The following is a 23,887-nucleotide window of genomic DNA, read 5'->3' on the forward strand; positions in this document are numbered from 1 at the left end:
TGGAGTTCCAGTATATCTCTTCTAGATTTCTGACTTATGTGTGGTCCAGTGCAGGTCTAGAATAGGTTTCAGTCCCAGGTGTCGTTACTGGGCCATAAAAGGTTGCTGAGCCTGCAATTCAGAGCCGATCTAGAGAGGGAAGGAAGTGGCTGGTCTGTCCTGACACTGAGGGACTGCTGAGACGGTATTGTGCTCTTTTTGTTGATTTGTTTGGCTGGTAGTAAGACACACGTACAGTTAGTATTTATTGTTAGTTAATGCTCAGACAAGCAGGATTTTGTTTCACACTGTTTTGCTGGAATTTCAGGCTGTATTTTAATTTGCCTATTTTTGTGCCTGATGTAAAGGTTTATTTATTTTGCTGGGTTTATTTTTAAATAAACCTGTTTGCTACAGTTTTGTGTTCCTTTCTCTGACTGCTTGGGTCCACACCACTGCTTCAACTGAGCTACCTTCCCAACACTATATACTCCAGAGCTGTACTTACTATCCTGCTGGTGGAGGCACTCTACATCCACTACTTTTCCTGTACTAGTCTGCACTCCCTATAGTGCTTTTGGAGTCACTTTGTACTGAACATCACTTATTTTGAGCTACATACTGCATCTTTGTACTCCAGGGCTGTACTCACTATTATGCTGCTATGGGTGGCATTTATTATACTTTGTTTTTGCAAAAAATTGTGCTTTTTTTTTTTTTTTTTTTTTTTTGCGTCAGTCTCGCCTGAAAGGGGGCATGGCATTGGCAGGCCGACAGCCTTCTCAGATTATGCCAGTTTACTGGTTCAAATAAGGTGTGGAATTTATGCTAGCTATGACTTGTCCTAAAGTCCAATGATTATGTCCGCAGTCCTGGATTATGACGCAGCACGCAAAGACATTACCAAGACCATCGTCTTCATAAATCCCACCCTACTGGCTACATACTGATAGGAACCAAATACAGTATAGAACGGACAATTAGTCTTGGGCAACCAGATTCCTCTGTACACTGAGGCAAAACAGCACTGAGCATTCAACGCCCTCCAAACTGCAGCAGCACCAGGTCCCAGAGGTCTTTGCCAGAGCTCCTGATGGTGGAGATGGATTGGACCAGCTGTCCAGCACAGCACACCCCAAATCACAGCGGGCCCCAGAAACCCAAAAAACAGATGAAGCTAGTTAGCAGAATTGAGTGCAGTAATAGGTGTTTGCCAGAAGATGGTGGAAGCATACCTCCCAACTTTTGAAGAACCGAATGAGGGACAAAATGTGCGGCGCGCGTAGCGCACCGTGGCAAATTTAGCCCCGCCCACTGTGTTGACTCTGCCCATTCTCATTAATTTTTCATGTGCCCACGCACAGTATAATCCTCCTACAGTCACCCGTAAATTATATGTCCCCCCTCTATCTCTCCCCCAGTTTCATATACACCCTTCATCTGCCCCCAGTTTCATGCCCCCCTCCATCTCTGCCCCCAGTTTCATGCCCCCTCCATCTCTGCCCCCAGTTTCATGTCCCCTCCATCTCTGTCCCCAGATTCATGTCCCCCCCCATTTCTTCCCAGTTTCATGTCCCCTCCATCTCTGCCCCCAGATTCATGTCCCCACATCTCTGCCCTCAGATTCATGTCCCCTCCATCTCTGCCCCCAGATTCATGTCCCCACATCTCTGCCCCCAGTGTCATGCCGTCCTCTCCTTCATCTGCCCCCAGTTTCACGTTCCACCTCAGTGTACACATTACACTTACCTTCTCCTCGCTCCCCCGCCACTCTCTCTGCGCCTCTCTCTCTCGCACACAGTTGTAGGCACGATGTGACGTCATCATATTGCGTCTACACAGCCAGTAGCCGGCGTGCAGCGGCGAAGCAAGGAGCTGAGATGTGACAGCTCCTTGCTTTAGCCGAGTATGTGTTCAACTCAGATCTGCGTCTTCTGGACACAGATTTGAGTTGAAATCGGAACATACCTCCCCCCAACCGGGACATTCACGATTTCGGTGACGTGTCCCGCGGAAATCGGGACAGTTGGGAGGTATGTGGACGCACCACAGAGTAGTTGTATTAGCCGGTCACGCAGTTTGCAGGGATGAGGCAGGACGTAGTCAAACAAGTTGGGTCATACACTGAAGGTCACGTGATACAGAAGGATGAAGCAAATGGGAAGTCAGGCAAGCCGGGTCATACACAGGAGATCACGAGGTATAGAGTTGAAGGTCAAGGAGAGGTGATCTTCAGGCAAGTCGGGTGATACACAGGAGGCAAATAGCAGATATATTATAGGAGGGCAGGAAACAAGGTCAGGGGCAGACAGGAAAGCAGAGCGGAGCTGATACCAGGGAAACTGCCACAGTCAGACTTAAAGGGGTATTCCCACGTCGCATACTTACCCGTCTTCGTTCCTCTAAAATCTTCTGTCTTCCGGCTTTGTCTCGTCGTTGGTGGGCGGGGTCACATATGCAAAGCCAAGCGGCGAGATGCCGCCGGCCCTGCATGCGCGCTCATACACCAGTCTACCCTTCACAATGCAAATACAGACCTGACGCCCTGCGGGTCTGTATTAGCATTGTGAAGGCTAGACTGGTGTATGAGCGCGCACGCAGGGCCGGCGGCATCTTGCCGCTTGGCTTTGCATATGTGACCCCGGAGCGGAACAGCATCGCTTCTGCCGCTGCTGTCTTCATGCAGGGCAGAAGCATAGCGATGTGCCTGTGCCGGCGTCTAACAGTCCCCAGCATCCGCCTATTACAGCGGATGCTGGGGAGTTAGATGCCGGCACAAGCGAAGCCAGCAACATCGCTATGTGCCTGCCCTGCATGAAGCCAGCAGCGGCAGAAGCGATGCTGTTATTCCGCTCCTCCACCCCCCCCCGCCCCGGAATAACAGCATCGCTTCTGCCGCTGCTGGCTTCATGCAGGGCAGGCACATAGCGATGTTGCTGGCTTCACCTGTCCCCCAAAGGGTAAACTACCCCCCCCCTCCAGGCTCGCTCCCGTGTACTTAGCCCCTCCTCCCTCCCCCCTGAGAGCAGGCAGACACATCACTTGACTTAGGTCAGGGCTGTGGCCACAAAAAAATGAATAAAGTGAGATAGTGGCCAAACAAAGCAGTTTTGCTGAAGCAGTGTATTTAGGAAAAGTCTTACATTCACATTTACAAGCATTATAGATAGGATCCTTGTGACGGGACAACCTCTTTAAATAGCTTCCAGCTTGCCGCCTAACCCCCTGACACTGGAAGTCAGAGCTCCGGTCCCAGAAGGACCAGGAAGCGTTGGACCCGGTGCAAACAGAGGTTCCTACCACATACATTACTTCTAGTGTAAGCTCGTCAGGCAGGGCCCTCACTCTTATTGTGTGGATTTGTTTATTACTGTAATGTCTTCCATTGCCTGCACTGTAATCCTACCATTTGTAACATGCTGTGGAACATGCTGGTGCTCTATAAATAAACTATATTATTACACCAGTAGTGTAGCCATAGCGGGTGCAGAGGTGGCAATGACTGCTGGGCCCTGGAGCCTGAACAGACCCAAAACCCTTTCTACATCACAAAGAGGGCTCCAGCAGTAGAGATGGCCATGATAAGTGCGGGCCGGAGCTCCCACCTCCTTACACAGCTCCACACTAGTTGTTTTCCTACATCACATGACAGTTTCGGGGGTGAAGCAGGACAGATAGCTGTCGCCATGGAGTTATGTACTGTACATACGACACGTCACTGACAGAACACGGACTTTACTACTACACTGGAGGTCACGTGGTCCCTGCACAACGCCTTTTTATTATTGGATCTAAGTAGTTCGGGCTCTGTGGGCGTGGTCTAGGAGGGCCACGTGTTATACGGGGTAGATTTAAATTCCCTAGCAATGTCTGGCCAATCACAAGCGGGGGTGGGGCGAGGGAATGCCGGGACTTGAAAACTTTTAGTTGTACAGTAAAACCCTAGAGAAAGTGTTTGGAGAGACCTGAGGAGAAGGAGAGCACGACGTGAGAGAGCGGGAAGGAGCGGAGAGACCAAGGAACAAGCTGAGAGACCGACAGGGACGACTAGCGAGGACTACCTGAAAAACCAAGGACAGGAGACCTGATAGACAGTGGCTCTGCTGAAACATAGTTCATAGGGAACATAAGAGAGGAAGCGTCAACTACAGCATGTGACCTAAACTTACCACATAGAGGAGATGTACAGAGAGACTCCCATGGAGAGACTGCAGGACTGAGAGGGAGACTGTCACATATGAAGAGAGAGGGACACTGTCACATAGACAAGAAAAGAGAGGGGGGACTGTCCTAGGCAACATCTGAGAGAGCAAGACTGGGAAACTGTCATATAGACAACAGAAGAGACACAGGGAGACTGTAATATAGACCACAAATAAGAGAGGTTGAAAATGACACAGAGAATAGAGACTGTCACATAGCATTGAAGAGAGACATACAGTAATGATAGAGACTCTCTGAGTGGGGCGGAGTGGGAAAGACCTCAGGGGGAGGGGAGACTTGTTTTTGTTTTAGTCAGTGGGTCAGAGTGTGAAAGACAGCAGCTCGGATAACCGGAGGGTCAGCTGTCGCGTCCAATTATCTGGGGATGGTTGGATGTTCTGAGTGGTGCAATAATGGCGAAAAAGGTGAAAGAGGAGCTCTCGGGGAATGATCTGCTGCACCCCACAAATGATAGCACACAGAAGAGTGCTGCTCCTGAGGGGGTCTCTAATGGGGACTCTCTACAGCCAGGTGAGGGTCATGTGACCAAGCTCTATAAGCGGCGATGGTTCATGGTGCTGCTTTTCAGCTCATACTCATTGTGTAATGCTTTCCAGTGGCTGCAGTATGGCATCATCAGCAACATCTTTATCAAATACTATGGCGTCAGCAGCCTTGCCATTGACTGGCTGTCTATGTCCTACATGCTGGCATACATCCCACTTATATTCCCTGTAGCTTGGCTGCTAGAAACTCGTGGCCTGCGACTTATTGCACTCATTGGCTCAGGACTCAACTGTTTAGGTGCCTGGATAAAGACAGGCAGTGCGCGACCTGACCTGTTTGGTGTAACATTGTTTGGACAATTGATATGTGCAACAGCACAAGTTTTCATCCTGGGGATGCCGTCACACATAGCGTCTGTGTGGTTCAGCTCTTCTGAAGTCTCCACAGCCTGTTCTGTTGGAGTGTTTGGCAATCAGGTAAGTACCTCCGCTGATCTGGGGCATTCTAGGACAGGATGTCCTCTTTGTTTAGTCGATCCAGGGGTTATGTGAAATAACAGAATAACTTGCTATGTAATGGTTCCTCTCTGTGCCAGCATTGCTACACCCTGCTTCCCACCTTTCTGGTCCCTTGGTTCATCTGGCTTAGTATGGGGTTTGTGAGCTCCTTTGTGGCTTCTTCAGGGTGCAGTGCCAGACCCTTCTGCATCTTTGTGCGGTATTTGATGTCTTGTCTTTCATCTCCATCCTTGTCTGTGCTAACCACATTTTGTCCTTTCATAATAAGTGCACATCTCTGGCCTCCAGTACTGGACCTTATTACTCCTTGATATCCTCTTAATCCAATTGACCCTCCAACCTATTCTGAACGCAGCAGCCGGGATCTCTATTTGTCAGCTATTAAACTGGGTATCTTTACTTGCTTCGTGCTCATCTGGTTTCTCTGTTTTACAGCTTGGTGTAGCAGTGGGATTCCTTTTACCCCCTGTTCTAGTTCCCAATGTAGACGATAAGGAGCAGCTCTCTTATCACATCAGTATCATGTTCTACGGGACAGCGGCTTTAGCAAGTCTTCTCTTCGCGCTGGTAATTTTTGGTGCGCATCAACTAATTTTTTAAGTAATATAGAGTAGAATTACAGGACACCATGTATATGTAGTGTACAGCTATGTATGAGTTCAGTACAAGAGCAGTAGAGAGATAAGACAGCATACAGGTGTTACACGTGTGTGTGTGTAAGGACCGTAGTGGTGCAGTGTAGAGCTGTGTGTTTGAGAGTAATGGAGGAATAGCAGGACTACATGGACATGCAGTGTAGAGCTGTGTATATGTAGGGATAGAGATGGGTGTGCTGTTCATATAGGAAAAGAATAGCAGAGGTATAGAAAAGTATGGAGGTGTAGCAGACCTACAGGATCATATGAAGATCATAGAGAGGTGTGTGTGTTTTCAGTAATGGAATAATAGTGATACAGGACATAATAGATGGGTGGTGTAAGATCAGTACAAGGGCTGTGGAGTCAATAGGCCAAACCATCAACTCAGACTCCATCATAAATTGCTGACTGTCAATGTCAGTCAAAAGCACTAAGAATTGTCTAATTCATTAAAAAGTTAGTGATTGAAATTCCTATTAAAGCAAATATGTAGTAAACTATGCAGAAAAGGAATTATACAATAATAGATTATCATTGTCATGAAGTCTGAATTGATAACTTTTTTTTTTTTTGTTATGACTCCAGGCAAAATTGGTTCCAACTCTACAGTCCTGGTCAGTACAAGAATAGTAGAAATACAAGACTGGATGGAAGTGTAGTGTAGAGCTCTGTGTATGTGAAGACAGTACAAGAATAGTAGGTATTGGACAGCACGGAGGTGTAGTGTAGACCTGTGTGTGATGACAGTAGAGGAAGAGTAAAGATACTGAATAACATGTAGGTATAGTGGGTAACTGTTTGCAGGGTTAGTGCAGGACATTTTTTTTTTTTTTTTTTTTTTTGGACGGGGGGACGACGACTGAGCAGCCAAGCTATTTGGCATTGGTCCATGCCTTATTTCTGTATATTGTATTCAGTATTTCAGGATGCCCCCCCATTGCCCCCCACTTTGGCTCAGGCTGTTCATCACTCTAATACTGATGGTCAGTATTCCTACAAGCTCTCCATCTGGCGCCTCCTGAAAAACCGAAACTTCATTCTGCTGGTTGTGTCTTATGGTGAGTCTTTTCAGAAGCCTCTATGTTATTGGAGGCAAATTTGACCTCTAGTTTGTTGGAGGCTCATCAGATCACTAGCTAGGTAGAGGCTATTACTTCACTAAGTGGCTTTCTCTATAATTTCAGGGCTGAACACCGGAGCTTTCTACTCCCTGTCTACCCTACTGAACCGTATGGTGACAGAATACTACCCGGTAAGTAGCTAGTTGCAATGTGTGCACTCTTGCAAGTTCAGCTGCTTCTCAACATCTGATCTTCTATACAGGGAGAAGAAGTAAATGCTGGTCGCATTGGTCTGACAATCACTGTAGCAGGAATGTGTGGAGCGCTTGTCACTGGCCTCTGGCTGGACAGGACAAAGACTTACAAGTAAGTTTGGAGGTGATTGGGTGGGTCGGGTTAGTGTAAGAATTGCAGAAGTGGCTGTAGTAAAAATGCTGAGACTGCTGAGGTCATGCTGGTGAGTGTGCAGAAGGTCAGGAACTGAGTAAATTGGGCAGAGGGGTGAGTATGAATAGACAGGTTAAGTGTGAGAATGGCAGGGGGTGTGTAAGAGGCTGAGGAGGTATGGGTGACCATGAGAAAACATAGGAGCGCAGTGTGGTGTTTTACAGTTCAATAACAGAGTCTCTTCTTCAGACAGACTACCCTGGGTGTATACATTTTCTCATTGGTGGGGATGCTGGTGTTCACATTCACCTTGGATCTCAACTATCTATGGCTTGTCTTCATTACAGCAGGGTGTCTGGGGTAAGTATGAGTCGTATAGAGATGTGTGTATATTAGGGTATTATGAAGTACTTTTTGGAAATCAAAAATGTTTTGTGGTGGAACTTTTAGTGGTAGTTTATTCACAAAATATTGTTCTGGCTCAATGACTTTTGTTCCCAAATTCATTTTAAAGTCTTGAAGTTTGAGTTGGGCAGGCAGTGCCACAATGTACACTGTGCATGCCACAGCCTTGACACTGAGGCAACTTGAATTGAAACGTGTGAACACCTATACAAATCGCAAGTGGTATTTGAGTACATAGAAAAACACTTCATTATAATCAGTTTTCTTTTCAAGGTAAATATTCAAAAAGTATACAAGACCCATAGCCAGGAAATAGCTGCAGTTAAGGTTTCACCCATGCGTCATCCAACCATAATGTATAGGAATATTGCTTTTCTAACACTATAGGCACATTGACTTACGTCCTTAGCTGTTTGACTTTTGACAACTCTGATAATATAGTGGGTTGAGGCATTTCACTTCTTAACTCTGTGTTCGGACAACTATAGGTTGGTGAGTATAACTCCTATAGCTAAAAAATGACTCGAAGGTCTATTAACACATCATATTGATAAGTATGTTTTTAGAGCATTGTGTAGTCTCCAGTCACCAGCATGGTTATACGAAGGTGAGGTTGGGTCAAACGAAGAGGTAAGCAGAAATCTGGACAAGGGGTAGCCAGGAGATGTCATGTACTTAGATTTTTCAAAAGCATTTATGCACAAGTATGGGATAACTTGGTTTTGATAGTAAGGGAGCCTGCACATGGCGTTACGCTCTGCTCATTCTCAATGTAAAATTCGTTCAGAATGAGAACATAAAAACCAGTTCCCATTGATATCTATGGGCTACTCGTGTATCGCATTGAAAGCAATAGGTATAAAAGCCTCCCGTTGATTTCAATGGGTAATGCTCGTATGCCGGCACCCATAGAAATCAATGAGAGCTGGTTTTTACGCGCTCATTCTGGACGAATTTTACGTTCAGAATGAGCGGAGCGTAACTCCGTGTGCAGGCTCCGTAATACTTGTAATTTCATACAAAAATCATTATGTTGAACACTTGTGCATGCAGGACTTTATCATCCATTACAAAAGTGAACAAACATGACAGAATATTGCTTCCGTCATGTTGTTTACATTAGTGTCAATGGGAACGGACACAGAATCCGTCTGTAATTGTTCTCTGTAACTGTTTAATGTTCCTTGCTGTCATCCCATTACTGAAGACCGTATTGCCGAATTTGGATTTAGTAGAAATGTCTTTGTATTTGCAGATGGCACAAATTTCTGTAGAACCACAGTACAGAATGCCCGATCACTACAAGAGGGCCAAAATAAACTGGCCAAATAGGCAAGAAAATGGTAGATAATTTCCATTGTTGATAAGTGTAAGGTTATACATTTTGGATCAAAAAATGTACATAGTAGTTATGCCCTAAATGGATCACTATGGGTGCATCTACAATGGAGAAAGATGTGAGAATAATTGTTCATAAAGCAAATTATAGAATGTAATGCTAGTCTATTTCATCCGTAGCTAATAAGTTATTGTCCTCCCTTAGGAAAGGCATGGCTACTCATGTTACTTCACCTTGAGTATACTTTCCAGTTTTAGTTCATGAAAGTTTTCCATGTCTCTTCAGATGCCATGACTGGTATAGGTGTTTACACATGTTTGGTGGAGTCCATTGAGTTTGCTACGCATCATCCCTGGTCATGCACAGCACTTATTGCAGTATTAACTACCTGATTGAAATTTCAAGCCTTTGAGGAGAGCATAGGGGGGTACAAGATATTGAACTGTAATGATAAATTTTTCAGAATACCACCGAGGTATTTTCCACACCCAATCATTTTTGATTTCTGAGAGAAATACCCTTTTCATTACAACCATGTGTTCATGTGACAGTTGTTCCTTTTGGGCTCTACAATTGTAGGCACTGCTAACATAACAAATTCTAGTAGATGTTCCATGTCTTAGTATTCTCTCCCTGCAGGTTCTTTATGACAGGGTATCTTCCTCTGGGCTTTGAGTTTGCTGCAGAATTGACATATCCAGAATCAGAGGGAACGTCATCCGGTCTCCTGAATGTATCTGCTCAGGTGTGTGGAATGGACATATTGACGTTGTGTTTGAATATGTGATAATAATCTTGAATATGAGATATATAATTTATAGGATGGGGTCATACAAAGTTTTGATTAGGGTATCGACAATCAAAGAGTGGCATCATACAGTCTGCTGCTTAGCGGATGGTCATACCCATTGTTGGCATTGTCATGAAGTTGTGCCTATTAAGATGTCATACATAGTGATGCAGCCAATCATTTAATTGGAGTGTGGTCGTACATGTTAGCAGAATCATGCGGTCTGTTGATTATGGCATGGTCATTCATAGACTTGTCTTGACTTGGGATGCAGGTCATGGGTAGGATGGGGTAGATTCAAGCAGATGATTAGAGTGTGGTCGTATATTAAGTGGGATAAAGCAGGCTATTGAATAGGGTGCTTTTGGGGCAGGTGTTTAAAGGGAGTTTCACCAGACCCAATATATTAATTCCCCTTGTAAATCGGTGTCTTTATTCCTTTTTGTCTATGTGCAAATGAACGTTTTGCAGCGGTCAACAGTACGGATGTTGACACCTCTTTGGAGCAACTGAATGCCCTTGTTGCTCCATAGAGCTGATTTGCATATTGAGGTTGTTGTCATACATGGGAGTGGGATTGTGCAGTCTATAGATTAGTGCATGCCTATATGTGGTATTCAGGTCACAGTTTATGTATATTGTTTGCGTAATAGCATTTCCTGGTTGTGACTGGTGTAACCACTGCTAAGCTCTGTGAAGTCTTGTGATAGAATAGGAAGATTGGGAAATATATAAAGGGACAATAGCTTTAGAGTCTGCACTTCTGCTAATCTAGGGATATGAACTCTGTATCATTCATAACGGTGCCAGAACCACTATCAGAAAATAAAGCAAAATATGACATGTGATTCCGGCAGGGAAAGTGTTAAAGATTAGACATATCTAACATTCTTCAGAGTCCAGGCCAACAATGAAGCTTTGTGAACTTTATCCAGTGCAGAGTGCGCTAATCTGTGCTACAGAGCCATTCTCCACTATGTGAACTAACATAGCAGAGCTCTACAGAGATGGTATGTGCAACAATTACAACTCTGACGTCCCCATCATGAGATGATCTTTGTTTTGGCCTCATTGGAGTGAATTGATATTGGAGGTAGAGTGGGTGGAGCTGCCTCCGCCTTTGGGGACACACTGTGGTACATGACACTCTGTGCTTTCCACGTATAACTTGTAATGATTACAGGTAATTACACCGAGGGCATGACCCCTCCCTGTGTGATACCATACGGTCAGAGAACAAAGTGAGGTGGAGGATGAATCTGTATTCTGTCCATGACATTAAAGTCTAACTTTGTACTCTGCAACTCACGGAGCTTCTCTGCGCATGCCTCCCTTGCTCTTCATAGTTGGGTACAAACCTCAGCTTCACTCTTTTGTGCTTCTGGTCACAACTTTAAAGGCGTTGTCCAATATTGAGAGACAAATGTTATGGTTTGTATAATAAAAAGTTGTGCAATTTTCCAATATACTTTCTGTATCAATTCCTCTCTGTTTTCTAGATCTCTGCCTGCTGTCATTCATTCTGTTACTTCTAGTGTATAAAAGTCTGACCATGGTCATGTGATTTATGGTTCATGGTCATGTGATGAGCACACAGGTGCTGCTTGTTATAATCGCAGTACAAGAATCAGACATCTGCCTGGTAATCATCGGTATACCTGTGTCTTCATCACATGACCATGGTCAGACTTATATCCACTAGAAGTAACAGAATGAATGACAGCAGACAGAGATCTAGAAAACCGAGAGGAATTGATACAGAAAGTATATTGAAAAATTGTATATCTTTTTATTGTACAAACATTAAAATTTGTTTCCCAATATTGGTCTGAAAGTGGACAACCCCTTTAACGCTGTTTGCTGGTCAGTGATGTCTCTTCTCTGTCCTCAGGTGTTCGGACTAATTTTCACCACTGCTCAGGGTCAGATCTTGGAACGGTTTAATGTGAAGCCCGGTAATATTTTCCTGTGCTGCTTCCTGCTTGTTGGAGCCATCATCACTGGTATGCAACTATATACAATTTACACCACAATTGATGATGGGTATAGCAATCTGTCAGGCATTCCTTTAGTTTAGCTGTACCAGTTACCACTTCTCCCTGGAGGTAGTCAATAGTTTATAAATGCGAACCCCCTCATGCACTGTTTATATACAACAGACATTCAAAGGAGGCAGAACAGCAGCTTATACTAATAATAAGCCATAGCAATCTCTCAGACTACCACAGATTTCCTCTACACCCTGTCCTTAAGCTGTACTCAAAGAACACCAAACTCCTCCATCCTTGAGGAACACTAGTGGCAGGTGAGCAGAATCTATAGACTAGACCAGGGCTAGGAAACATTTTTTGTACGCTGTGCCGATTTAAAATAAATCCTATAATATATATGGTACACTGAGTGATGGGCAATAATTGTAAGGCTGATGACCCTTAGACTAAAGTCCTAGAACACAAACCACAACATATTTATATAATTACAAAGTGATAATCAATTAAATGTACTCATTACATAATTTGTGTACAATAAAGTGTGCAGTAAACAGTGTGTTCATCAATTCACATACATCAAGTAAAATTTTCAGTTGAAAACCCTCCAATATGGTTTGCAAATACACAATTACTTATAATAATAGTGCATATTCCAGCCTTGTCATAATAGATAAAAATCAGTGTGCAACTGTATAAAATAAAACCTTAGGCAAGCTCAACATAATAGGGCTCTGCTGAATATAATCCTCGTACTGCATGCCTCTGCTGGCATTCTCCTGGCTATAGTGCCCCTGCAGGAGATAAGCTAATAGTAAGGAACCTTGGAGTCATATGACCACACCATTTGGCACATGTGCAAAAGCCTTAGTGGGCCTAACGGGTGGCCATATTGGTAGTAGAAGCCTATCTTAATAATAAAATCCTATACAGATTGGAAATGCCTACTAATGAGGCTGCAGAGTATGGTTATTGGCTCAAGATTAGTCAAAGGGAATACAGAAGTTCACGCAGTGTAAAATTACCGTAAGTGGAATTCCTCTTCATTTTCCGCCCTAGCTTTCTGCTGCTGTTTAAGCCCAGATGAATGGGCCTAATCAGCAGGGAGTCTCGTCGGCAAGAGCAAAATGCTTACATTTTATTTTAACCCTTTCACTGTCAGGGGTTTACAGATTTTTCTCTTCTCTGACTGCCAGGGTGATTTTCACAGTTTTGAGATGGACAAATAAAATCTAAATTGCAACATTAAAAAAAAAAAAAAATCATACTAACCCCCATACCTATATATTTTCTTAAAGTAGACACCTGCAGCATTGTCAGAATGCCATTTGGCAGTGTATAGGAACAGGCACCTTCATTCAATTTTGATTTAAAATATATATTTTATAAAAATTATAAATTCAAATAAATTCTATTAGTTGCTAAAAGTGGAAACCAAACAAATTATTATATGCACCAAACCTCCTAAAACAAGAGTTCAACATCTGCAGAGTTCATTCATATCACTAAAGCCTACATCCACATGCAGGTCTTCATAAAATCAACAGAACTGGAAAAAAACAAAAATCTGCTTTCAGCCTGGGGCCCCAAGGGCCAGAAACGCTGTGGGAAAAATCGCAGTGTTCTACAGTATAGGCAAAGTGGATTGGATTCAAGCGAAACCCATGCCCACTTTGCTGGAAAAACTGCAGTGCGGACATGCCGCGATTTCCAATACCGCCGCGGTTTTGGAAATCGCAGCATGTCAGTTTTGTCTACGGAAACGCCAGCGGTTTCCTCATGTAGCAAAGTCCATGGAGGAAAACTCAGCGAACTTTCTGCTTAAAGTGCTACGGGAAGAACCATGATGCGTTGCTGCCGAGGTGTTTCCCGCAGTACTTAATTGCTCCAGGATGTCCCGCGACGCCTTAGCCTACAGCTGGAAATGTTAAAAAGTCATGTCCACTTTCATACAACTTTGTGACAAATACAAATATATATATTTTTTTTTTAAATGTACTAAAACCTATATTTGCACCTAAAACTCCTATTAAATCTTGCATTCACACATGAAACACATATAAAATAATAGATCATAGTGTACACAATGTATATATACCATAAACCAACTACAAAAGCTTGCACTCAGAAGACGAGCAATATTTTGCTGTTATTCACTAATATGATAAAAATCTATACTGCACCTAGCAAACTGTGACTGATACTAAAATCTAACTTTTTTGAGATTGCATATCATACCATATATAAAAACACAACTTAATATTTCATATATACAACCAGTTTTGTGTATGCAAATTAAATACTTTACATAAAAATATATTTTTTATCACCCTATATTGATGTGTTCATCTAGTGATAATCATTATGACTATCATTTTAATGTATAACAGATATTGCTAGAGAAGGTGTATTTTACACTAGAAAGATCAGGTATGGACAGGGTGAAATGTAAACTGTATTGATAACTTTGTGCATGTGTTGTGTAAGTGTTTAGTGCAACTCTTTTGGCGCTGTGATCTGGACAATGGTAATCATCTGGGTCACAGCGCCAATAAACTTTCTGGTTATGTTCAGAGGGTTATTACATAAAAATACCCCTGTGTTTAGGCTCAGGGGGATATTACATTATCGCTCTATGTGATAGAGAGCAAAAGTACAGTATGCTTTCTGATTGATAGGAGAGGGGATAACAAGTCCATGCTACTTGCCCGATTTTTCTTAAAAAAACATGGAACCATACAGATGAAGTATCTGAACTGTACCTGTAACTTCACTCACCTCCATTGTGCCTACTCTTTCAAGATCTGCACCCCAATAGCGCCATTACATGTTCTTCAGCTTGCAATAACCAGAGTGGGCAGTCCTGTACCCCAATACCAACCTATCATACTGTTCTGATAAACCCAATGTGCCATAATTTTATTAGAATGGGATACTCCTGTAACCCTATTGTTAACATGACTACATGAGTACCTGAGATTAAAGCTAATCTCTGCAGACTGTGGGGAAGGCAAGCAATGTTCTATGAGGCCACAGTTATTTCACTACAGATGGTAACATGTTGTGACATTTCACAGATTAAGGCATTATTATTATTTTTTTAATCGAATGCCCCAGTGCTCAATGATATGGACACAAGCATCTTAGTGCCACTTGGATTTATCCTTCACCTCTTCCTTTACTTCTCCACAGCCTTCATTAAGTCAGACCTGCGTAGGCAGAAGGCAAATCAGGAAGCAGCACATGCGGTAAGCACCTTATCTTACACTACACTGTCCTTCACAGCATGATGGTGCCAGTGTTCAAAGCCCATTGTCTAAAGTAACTAAGCATATAATAACCCACCTCAGCCACTCCTAATCAATAACTAGGGGTATCTCTGTTGGCAGAGGCACATGGAAACTGGCTGCTGCTTTTACAGGAATGGATTTTGTTGTGTAACCCCTTATTGATGGGGTTATTACCTGGCACAGAGATATGTGAATATGGGTTGGGAACTGTATGCTGTAAAGATAATAAGGTCCAATGTCCTCCAGTACTTGAGGTCACATATCTCTAGTCAATTCCTTGTACAGCAGAAGATGAGCTGCACTATTGGTACGGCCCCATCTGGATTATGCATTTTAGGGCACTAGAAAGGATGTCCTGGAGTTGGAAAAGGTTCAATGAAGTGCCACAAAGATGGCCCACAAGTTTTTCCATGAATTCTAGATCTTCATCATAAGGGACCTATGCATGTAGCTGTTAGGGTAGAACGCTCTGGTGACAACCAATGTTGTTGCAGCCACTTGTGTCACACCATAATGCGGACCTCCAGTACGGTTCTGTGACCTAACATCAATAGGTAAGTACCTAGCTTTTCTTCTAGGGTCAGCACTATATAGGGTTGATGCATGGTGCTGGGGCAGAGTATATCAACATGGTGTTTGGATTTGTGCTGGCATCTGCTCTTGGACTCTTAGCTGCTTCTCTCCAAATTTTATATCACTAGGCATACTGATCCAAGCTTTGGCAGGGGAACTGCAGCTTTATGACTAACCACACTGCTGCCTTATGAGAGTCTGGCTTGCTTTATTGACAACAGCTTGTGGTGTGGGGAGACTGGACCTGACCACCACTGACCTTCATGACGATTGCATTATTTGTTTGTACAGGGACCTATACAATGTCAGCCAGACTTGCACGAGGTTCCAGCTCCTCTCCTGCCCTAGGACACCTGAACCTGGGAGAAGAACCACCTCAAAACCAAAGAATGGCCTGCCAGACAATCACTAACCACAACCCCGAGGCAATGATTCCTTTTTATTTACATTAATAAATTCTATGAATAAGATGTACTGCTGGAATGTTCCATCTTGGGCCCAACGTCTCTGGTCAAGTATTGCATTAAAGGTGAAAGATAACAGCTCTGTGACAAGGGGGTATTTGAATTTCATCAATTCCTCTTCTTGGTGCTGGAGGACGTGGGCTCAGGTTGACCCTCCACATACTGATAGCCAATGAGCATCCCTAAAATGGAGAAACCTGCAGGCAAAAGGAAGAGCGAAGCCAACATGAGATATGGTATACACTGGATAAGAGAAAATTATATTCAACTGAGTTCATGTTTCTGTTCACATGAAAAAAAAAAGTCAGGGAGAATGAAAGTTTAACTATTGCTATCAGTAAGAAACTGACTACAGCCATTGCTGCATAAAAGGTATTGTTATTTTTCCTCATTATGTGCTATTTCAAGCTGACATATGTTAGCCATGACTGGAGGTGTAAAATGTCCCTGCCCATGAACACTACATTATGCCAAATATCTCCAATACTCATAGGCGTATGTATTTTTATGTGACTGGTCTAAGCCTCTTATGAAACACTGCTGACATTTGTGCAGATGAAACTGAGACAGCAATGTCTATAGGCCACTGTCTCACAATATTGAAGCTCTGATTGACATAAGTTATTGAATTCAGCAGCACAGATTTTTGGATCTAAAAACAACCTGATGAAAAACGAAAGATGTTTTTTTTGGGATGGACCACACTGTTTAGAAACTATAATATCCATGTCACATTACAGTGACTTCCAACAGTCTTATAGGTCCCCCTTTCCCTACAGGGGAAAAAAAAAGTATGTGCGTGCGTGTGTGTATACTAGCTGCTACCCGTGACTTCGTCTGCGGTGATTGTAGAAGTGTGTAAATCGAGTCGTGGGTGAAATTTTACGATCGGGTTTACACGGCGTTAACGCTGCGTACACGCGACTGTAAATGCGCACCGTAAATAGCGTGGCGCAAACGCTCCCATAACACGGCGCTCGGCGTAAAAATAAGCACCAAATGAGCGCCGTGTTACGCTGTGTCAATGGACCCTTACACTTGTATTTGTAGACGTGTATTTTCAGCAAATACATGGGCGTTAGAGCAGGGGGTGCACTGAATAATGCAATGCATTGCCTAATAGTGTGAGTGTATGCAGGCGTAATGTTTAGTTTAGTTAGTAGAGTGGGGGATTTCGGAGGTGGGGATAGGTAATGTGTGTTTCACAGTATTGTTTTTTTTTTTTATTTTAATGCTAATGAGATTTGCAGGCTGCATCCAGCAGCTTGCAAAACAATACCGTTGTACACCAGCAGGGGGTGTCCTGAACAATGCAATGCATTGCAATGTATTGCATAATCACGCCAGTGCTATTGCAGGCTACATAGCATAGCCTGCAGCAGCCTGGACGCACTGAGCTGTGTGGGAGCTAGCGGCTGCGATAGGAACCTTCGCGGCAGCAGCCTAGCCCAGTGTAGGCGGAGATGAGCAGGAGGATGCCTCTGCGTAGCGAGGGACAGACAGGAGCCGTGGGACAGGTAAGAGAAGGCGGCGGAGGACGCAAAGTTGGCAGGAACCGGAGACATGACGGGGGTAGCGCAGTGTATGCGCGATTGTGTAAGGGAAGGGCTATGGCGTACGTGAACTTACCAGTGTCGAGCTGGTGGATGGATCGTGCAGAGGAAACAGCAGGGAGGTGATAGCGGCGTCGGGTACTGTTGTGGGCTGGAGGCAGAATTTCGTGTGCTGCGGCCTAAGGTGGAGGCGCAAAATGGTGGCGTGCTAGTAACACGTTGTTTATGTGTGCAAAGAGAGCATGCTCCTGTGAAGCTAGTGGAGTAGTGTGGTGGGCGGTGCTGAGGATCCTCCCAGCGGTGGGGTCGGCAAACATGGCTGGTCCTGAGAGTGACAGAGGTAGGCTCCTGGAGTATGGTGAAGGTGAGGATGAAAGTGAATGTGAGTGTGTGGGGTTAGGGGCTAGGCTGTAGGGGGTAATGTGAAGTTTAGGGGCTTGCTATGGTCCAAAGTGTGTGAGATTGCAGGGATGGTGATGTCAGATGTTTGTTTTTTGTGGGGTTCGTGTGGAAAACGTATGTGGGTTATTGTGTGCAAAAGTAGCCTATTGCGCAATCGTGTGTATTAACTATGTTTGTGGAAAATTTCAGCCAAATCGGTGGAGCGGGTTTTGCGTGATTGACCGCCAAACATCCGAACATCCAAAGTCACAAACCAGATTTATAATATTAATTCTCCCAGGTTCTTACCGGCACCTGATAGCTCTTCACCTGGGGCACAGAATATGAAAGCTGAATTCAGAGCACTGTCTATAAAACCACAAGTGCCCCAAGTGGTGAAAGGTCCTCTTTAAAGACCATGCTCTAAAGCAGGGGTCCTCAAACTTTTTAAATAGTGGGCTGGAGGCAGAGCAAATCGCACAGACATCGGGAGCGGTGCCCTCCAATAGGTAAAGTGAAGTGCGCTCCATGGCCTGGCCCGAGCTCCCCAGGAACTTCATTATAAATGCACACCTGCCAGCGTTGTCGGCGGGGCCAGACCGAAGTGCTTGGCGGGCCGCATGTGGCCCTCGGGCCGCAGTTTGAGGACCCCTGCCCTCTAAAGGGATAAAATGTTAGGGTCTAAGAAAGAAAGGTAAACTATGCTGAGGACCACGATTCAAAGAGATATCATACTGGGGGACCAGGAATGAAATGAGAAGAAAGCCATGATGGGGGTCAAGGTTTTTGTTTTTTTTTCTTTCTTTCTTTAATGACCACCCCATTAAAGAGGACCTTTCACCATATCTGGGCACATGCAGTGTTATATACTGCCAGAAAGCTGACAGTGCGCTGAATTCAGCGCACTGTCGGCTTTCCCGATCCGTGCCCGGTGTAAAGCGCTATCAGTCCCGATACCATAGCGCTTTACAGTCAGAAGGGCGTTTCTGACCATTAGCCAGAGACGTCCTTCTGCCTCGCGGCGCCAATCGCGCTGTGCTGTGGAGCCGGGAGGAAAGCCCCCTCCCTCTGCTCACACAGCTCGTCCATAGACGAGCATTATCAGGAGAGGGAGGGGCTCCACAGCACAGCGCGATTGGCGCCGCGAGGCAGAAGGACGTCTCTGGCTAATGGTCAGAAACGCCCTTCTGACCATAGAAGAGCTACGGTACCGGGCCGTAAGCTCTTCACACCGGGCACAGATCGGGAAAGCCGACAGTGCGCTGAATTCAGCGCACTGTCAGCTTTCTGGCAGTATATAGAACTGCCTGTGCCCGGATATGGTGAAAGGTCCTCTTTAAAGGTCATTTTTCTGTGCAAAGTTTGGGTGGTCAGCAGGTTCAAACCAGGATCCACTAGTTGCTTATTGGGGGGCAGCTTCTTCTTTCCTGCCCTGCTTTGCCTTGACAGATCAGTATGAGACAAGGAGGGAGAGAGGTGTATAGCTGTCTAAGACAGCTGGATTCCTCAAGAGTTGTATATAGTGAGATGATGTTTCAGTCAATAACAGGTTGTCGCAAATGTACAACCATGGATGACAAGGGAGTACAACAGCGCGCTCTGCTATTTATTACTCACTTGCAACCATCAATGGTGCCATTATTCCAATTGTCATTTGTGCAGTGTGGTAAACCCAGACTTCAGACAGGAAGTGCGCTAAAGCCATGATGAATGTCCACAAGGTGATGTGATATAGTCTAGAAGCAGAAAACATATCAATGAGTCAACAGTGCGGAATTGGAGCAGCCAACAGATTACAGCTTAACACGTACGTTTTATTCCGGATGTCTATGGCACAGGCGCAGCGGATCACAGAAGAAAGCAGTGTCCAGATCCCAAACGTCCGAGCCTGCAGGCCATTCACTGGAAAAAGAGAATGAGGTGGTTACTCAGTCACATGACCCCACCTCCCTCCCCTTCCCCCGTGCCAGGAGGCATGACAGTTATCGATGCCATGTCAATTACATCAGAGAAATGTAGCACTTGTTTTCATCAAGTGATGGGGAGGTCTCTAAATTTTTTTTCAAAAATGCAGTATGTTCTGGGTATGGAGTTTTTTTTCCAGGTGTTTCATTGATTTCATTATAGGAAAAAAAAATGCAGAAAAAAATGCTTTGCAAATAAACACCACAGTGAACACCATTTTTTAAATCAATAAAAGTGAATGGATATATACTTTTTTTTTTTTTTAATGGACCATTTTACATACCCTTCAAAACAAAAAAAATTCATACATGATCTGTCTTTGTTAAGACGGATACAAAATCGACTTGTGAATAAAGCCATACACTTTCACAAATTTTAAAACATTTTTCACCATCCATAATTAGGTGAAACACTGATTATTTACAAGCTATTTCTCATTACCGACAAAGTTGTACCAACAAGGCCCCATGCATGGGGAAATCCGGTACATGCCAGATTAACTGGCCCAAACCCAGACTGACAATGGTCTATTTAAAATGCTTGTACATGTAGGTTTTTGCCGTCCGCTTGAAAAGTCAGACATGTTTGGAAACGGACACTTAAGGACAGACACCGACTGTAGAAGAACGCACTCGATGTCCATTTAAATCAATGCAAAATGTCACGGACACAGCTAGTGTCTGATGTTAATGTCCGCACAAGATTTTTCACGGACGTTAGCTGTTGGACACCGACTGTAGTGTGAGCGCTCCCTTAGAAAACAGAGGGTGCTTTTGTAGGTATAATTGACATACTGTGATTTCCAAAACCGAAACGTTTTTGTAATCCGCAGCGTGTCCATTGCACATATTTTTTCATAATGTGTGGTTGGATTTGCTAGAATCCCATTCACTTTGCAGGAACTGTGAAATGCCAGGTTTTTATTCCTCAAGTGGGGGCCCCATCTCCACTTTGTGGTAAAATAAAATACACTTTGTGATTTCCAAAACAGTCATGGTTTTGGAAATTGCAGCATACCCACGCAAACGCCGGCGGTTTAGATATATTTGAAGCAGAAAGTACGCAGAGGAAACCTCTGCAAACTTTCTGTGCAAAGGGCTGCAGGAAGACACGTGATGCGCCTTTGTTCCATTATGTCCTGCAGCACTTTTCTGCTGCAGGATGCCACATGGTGTCTTAGGCTTAAGAAGTTTTCCAGCTCATTTTTTTGCTGATCTATTCTTAGAATAAATCATAAATAAGAGATGATTCAGCTGTATGAAGGGGCCGTAGCGCCTGTTTATATCACATGCTGTCTGTTTATAGTGACCGTGTGATGTAATTACAATCTTGTCACATAGACGTGTATAGGGACGAGGCTGTAGTTACATTACATGACCACTATGAGAAGTATGATACTATATTAACAGAGAATGGCTCTTACACATGTACCAAGGTTCATTCAAACAGCTTATCTTGGGGGTCCCAGGTATTGGAACCCCACTAATTTAACTTTTGTTTGCCTTTTAATTAGGAAACACATGGGGAATTCTTAAGAGGCGCTATATACAGGGGTACACAGGGAAGTTATTAATTTAAAGATGCACTTAGGGGTATTATTCATTATGGAGGGGGTTTATATAATATATTTTATAATTGGGGAAGCAGCAGGATGGTATGCAGGTAGGGACAATGTTGGTCAGGTGTCTGCAAAAGTAAGGAGCCAAAGATGTCTGTGCTGCAAACTTTTCAGAGACTGGAATGACGGTCAAGATGAAAGAGTCGTCACAACTAATGTAGTCACTTAAATCGTCTGCAGAGCTGATATATACCACTATACGGTCACCAAATAATGGTGATAATCAGTATACCTAAGTTGGGGGTCCACTTGGACGTGATTGCCTGCCCCCTTGTGCTGAACCCCTAGCTACACTTCTGACCAGGCAATTTGGTTCAGGCCAATATGGGACATTATACCGTGTGGAGGGGCCGCTATGGAACATTATGCCGTATGCAGGAGCCACTATGGGACATTATACTGTGAGAGGGGGCCATTGTGGGACATTATTGTGTGTTTAAATGGGGTGTTATACTGTGTGGGGGCCAGGAAAGTGGGCGCTATGGGGGAGCCCCAAGTCAAAAGTATGCTATGAGGCAGAATCACTGCTAGTTAAATCTCTGTATATATTTATTATACCCTGTCTGTGTATATATCTATATAGTTATCCCAGGACAACACGGTGGCTCAGTGGTTAGCACTGCAGCCTTGCAGCGCTGGGGTCGAATCCCGCCAGGAACAACATCTGCAAGGAGTTTGTATGTTCTCCCCATGTTTGCATGGATTTCCTCCCTTTCTACAAGAGACATACTGATAGGAAGCAAAAAAAAAAAAAAGTACATTGTGATCCCTATCTGGGGCTCACAATCTACATTTAAAAAAAATATCTATCTATCTATATACACTTATCTGTCTGTGGGGCTCACTCAGTCTCAGAGCACTTCCAATTTTTTGGAATTTTTCAAAGTTTGTTATTTTTATAACAGTATTAAACCATAACTAAAATTATATGAATTTGGTTATCCCTATGATCGTGAAGACCCAAAGAATATAAGGAACGGGTCATTACTACACAGTAAACACTGTAAAAACATAACCCTAAATGTGCTATGTAGATATAGAAGACAGTTATACTGTGCTTCTCTCGAAAATAAGACAAGGTCTTATATTATTTTTTTCCTCCGAAAAAAGGGCTAGGGCTTATTTTCAGGGTAGGTCTAAATTTTTTCCATGCACAATCAGACATTTGATCAGAGATGAAACAGAAGTTCAGCACTTTGATTTTTTTTTTCCCAGCGACGGTGTTCAAGGTCATGCTCAACAATGCCTGCGAGCAGAGGGGGATAAATTCTATATAAATGGCTATGAATTTAGAATGAGGTGTCATATGAGCTCCTGCAAAGTGTAATGTGTAGATGTCCGAATACGTTTGACCATATAGTGTATATTATACATATGTACAGTTTCATCCCAGTAACTAGGCTCATATATACCTTGGTTGGGCTTCCCTGTGTATAGTTTGTCACTGAGAAAACTGTGGTCTCTAAAGCTCTGGAGCGTGTTTCCAGCCGCAATGATAGCGACCATCATCAGCCAGCTGCGCAACACTGCCAGAAAGCGGCTCATCCTAAACACGATTATGTGGCACACGAAGAAAAGGAGAGATCCTGAAGGGAAAAAAACATCACAGTGACTAGAGAGGGCAAAGCTCAGCACACCATAGCCCTCCCCCATAGGTGAGCATGTAATATACATTTACCCCATAGATGAGCATATAGTGTATAATTCCTTCTCATACATTAATAATATAATGTACAATAACATATCAGTATAGATAGACCAGAATACAATATCAGTATATAATATACATATTCCATAGTATATAATGTACACCCTCCCCCTTCATCTATCAGTATATGCCCCCTCACCCATTATATAGCAGTATAGAATGCACACTCTCTCCCTTCATATATCAATATGTAACGTCTGGTATACAGTATTATGTACCCCCCCCCCCCCCCCCCCCGATATATCAGTATATAATATAGATATTCCATAGTATATAATGCACTCCTCCCCCTTTATGTATCAGTATATTATTATGCATCCCTCGTAATACATCAGAATGTAATGAACATCTCCTCTCTATATACCTGCATACATATCATGTACACACCTCAGCCCTCATAGATCAGTATACAGCACCTTTCATTCCAACCAGCTTCCCGCTACCTGCAAACCAAAGCTAATCATTATGTCTCACCTGATAGGTCTGCCCCGCCTCCTCATGTCACATGTTACAACTCCGC

At 43.8% G+C, this 23,887-nt stretch overlaps 2 protein-coding genes across 4 annotated transcripts; one reads left to right on the plus strand and one right to left on the minus strand.

Moving 5' to 3' along the window:
• The first annotated feature begins 3,913 nt into the window (after positions 1-3,913).
• FLVCR2 (FLVCR choline and putative heme transporter 2) lies at positions 3,914-16,148 on the plus strand. 3 transcript variants are annotated; one of them, XM_075282307.1, is made up of 11 exons: positions 3,914-5,165; positions 5,643-5,784; positions 6,763-6,903; positions 7,030-7,097; positions 7,169-7,272; positions 7,543-7,653; positions 9,677-9,782; positions 11,719-11,830; positions 15,008-15,063; positions 15,600-15,659; positions 15,970-16,148. In XM_075282307.1, the coding sequence occupies exons 1-10, from the start codon at positions 4,596-4,598 to the stop codon at positions 15,648-15,650; spliced, it is 1,461 nt and encodes a 486-aa protein (XP_075138408.1). In that variant the 5' UTR covers positions 3,914-4,595; the 3' UTR covers positions 15,651-15,659; positions 15,970-16,148. The 3 variants fall into 3 exon arrangements, with proteins under 3 accessions (XP_075138408.1, XP_075138407.1, XP_075138409.1); XM_075282306.1 differs by lacking the exon at positions 15,600-15,659; XM_075282308.1 differs by lacking the exon at positions 15,600-15,659 and having other exon boundaries at positions 3,914-4,713.
• Positions 16,149-16,198: 50 nt separating this feature from the next.
• On the minus strand, positions 16,199-23,828 carry ERG28 (ergosterol biosynthesis 28 homolog). The gene is made up of 5 exons (XM_075282309.1): positions 23,755-23,828; positions 23,072-23,245; positions 19,888-19,978; positions 19,694-19,812; positions 16,199-16,339 (listed from the first exon to the last, which is right to left on the minus strand). Exons 2-5 carry the CDS (start codon positions 23,202-23,204, stop codon positions 16,251-16,253), a joined length of 432 nt encoding a protein of 143 aa, XP_075138410.1. The 5' UTR covers positions 23,205-23,245; positions 23,755-23,828; the 3' UTR covers positions 16,199-16,250.
• Between the last annotated feature and the right edge of the window lie 59 nt (positions 23,829-23,887).

Source organism: Leptodactylus fuscus, chromosome 7, assembly GCF_031893055.1.
Source record: "Leptodactylus fuscus isolate aLepFus1 chromosome 7, aLepFus1.hap2, whole genome shotgun sequence".
Lineage (NCBI taxonomy): Eukaryota > Metazoa > Chordata > Amphibia > Anura > Leptodactylidae > Leptodactylus > Leptodactylus fuscus.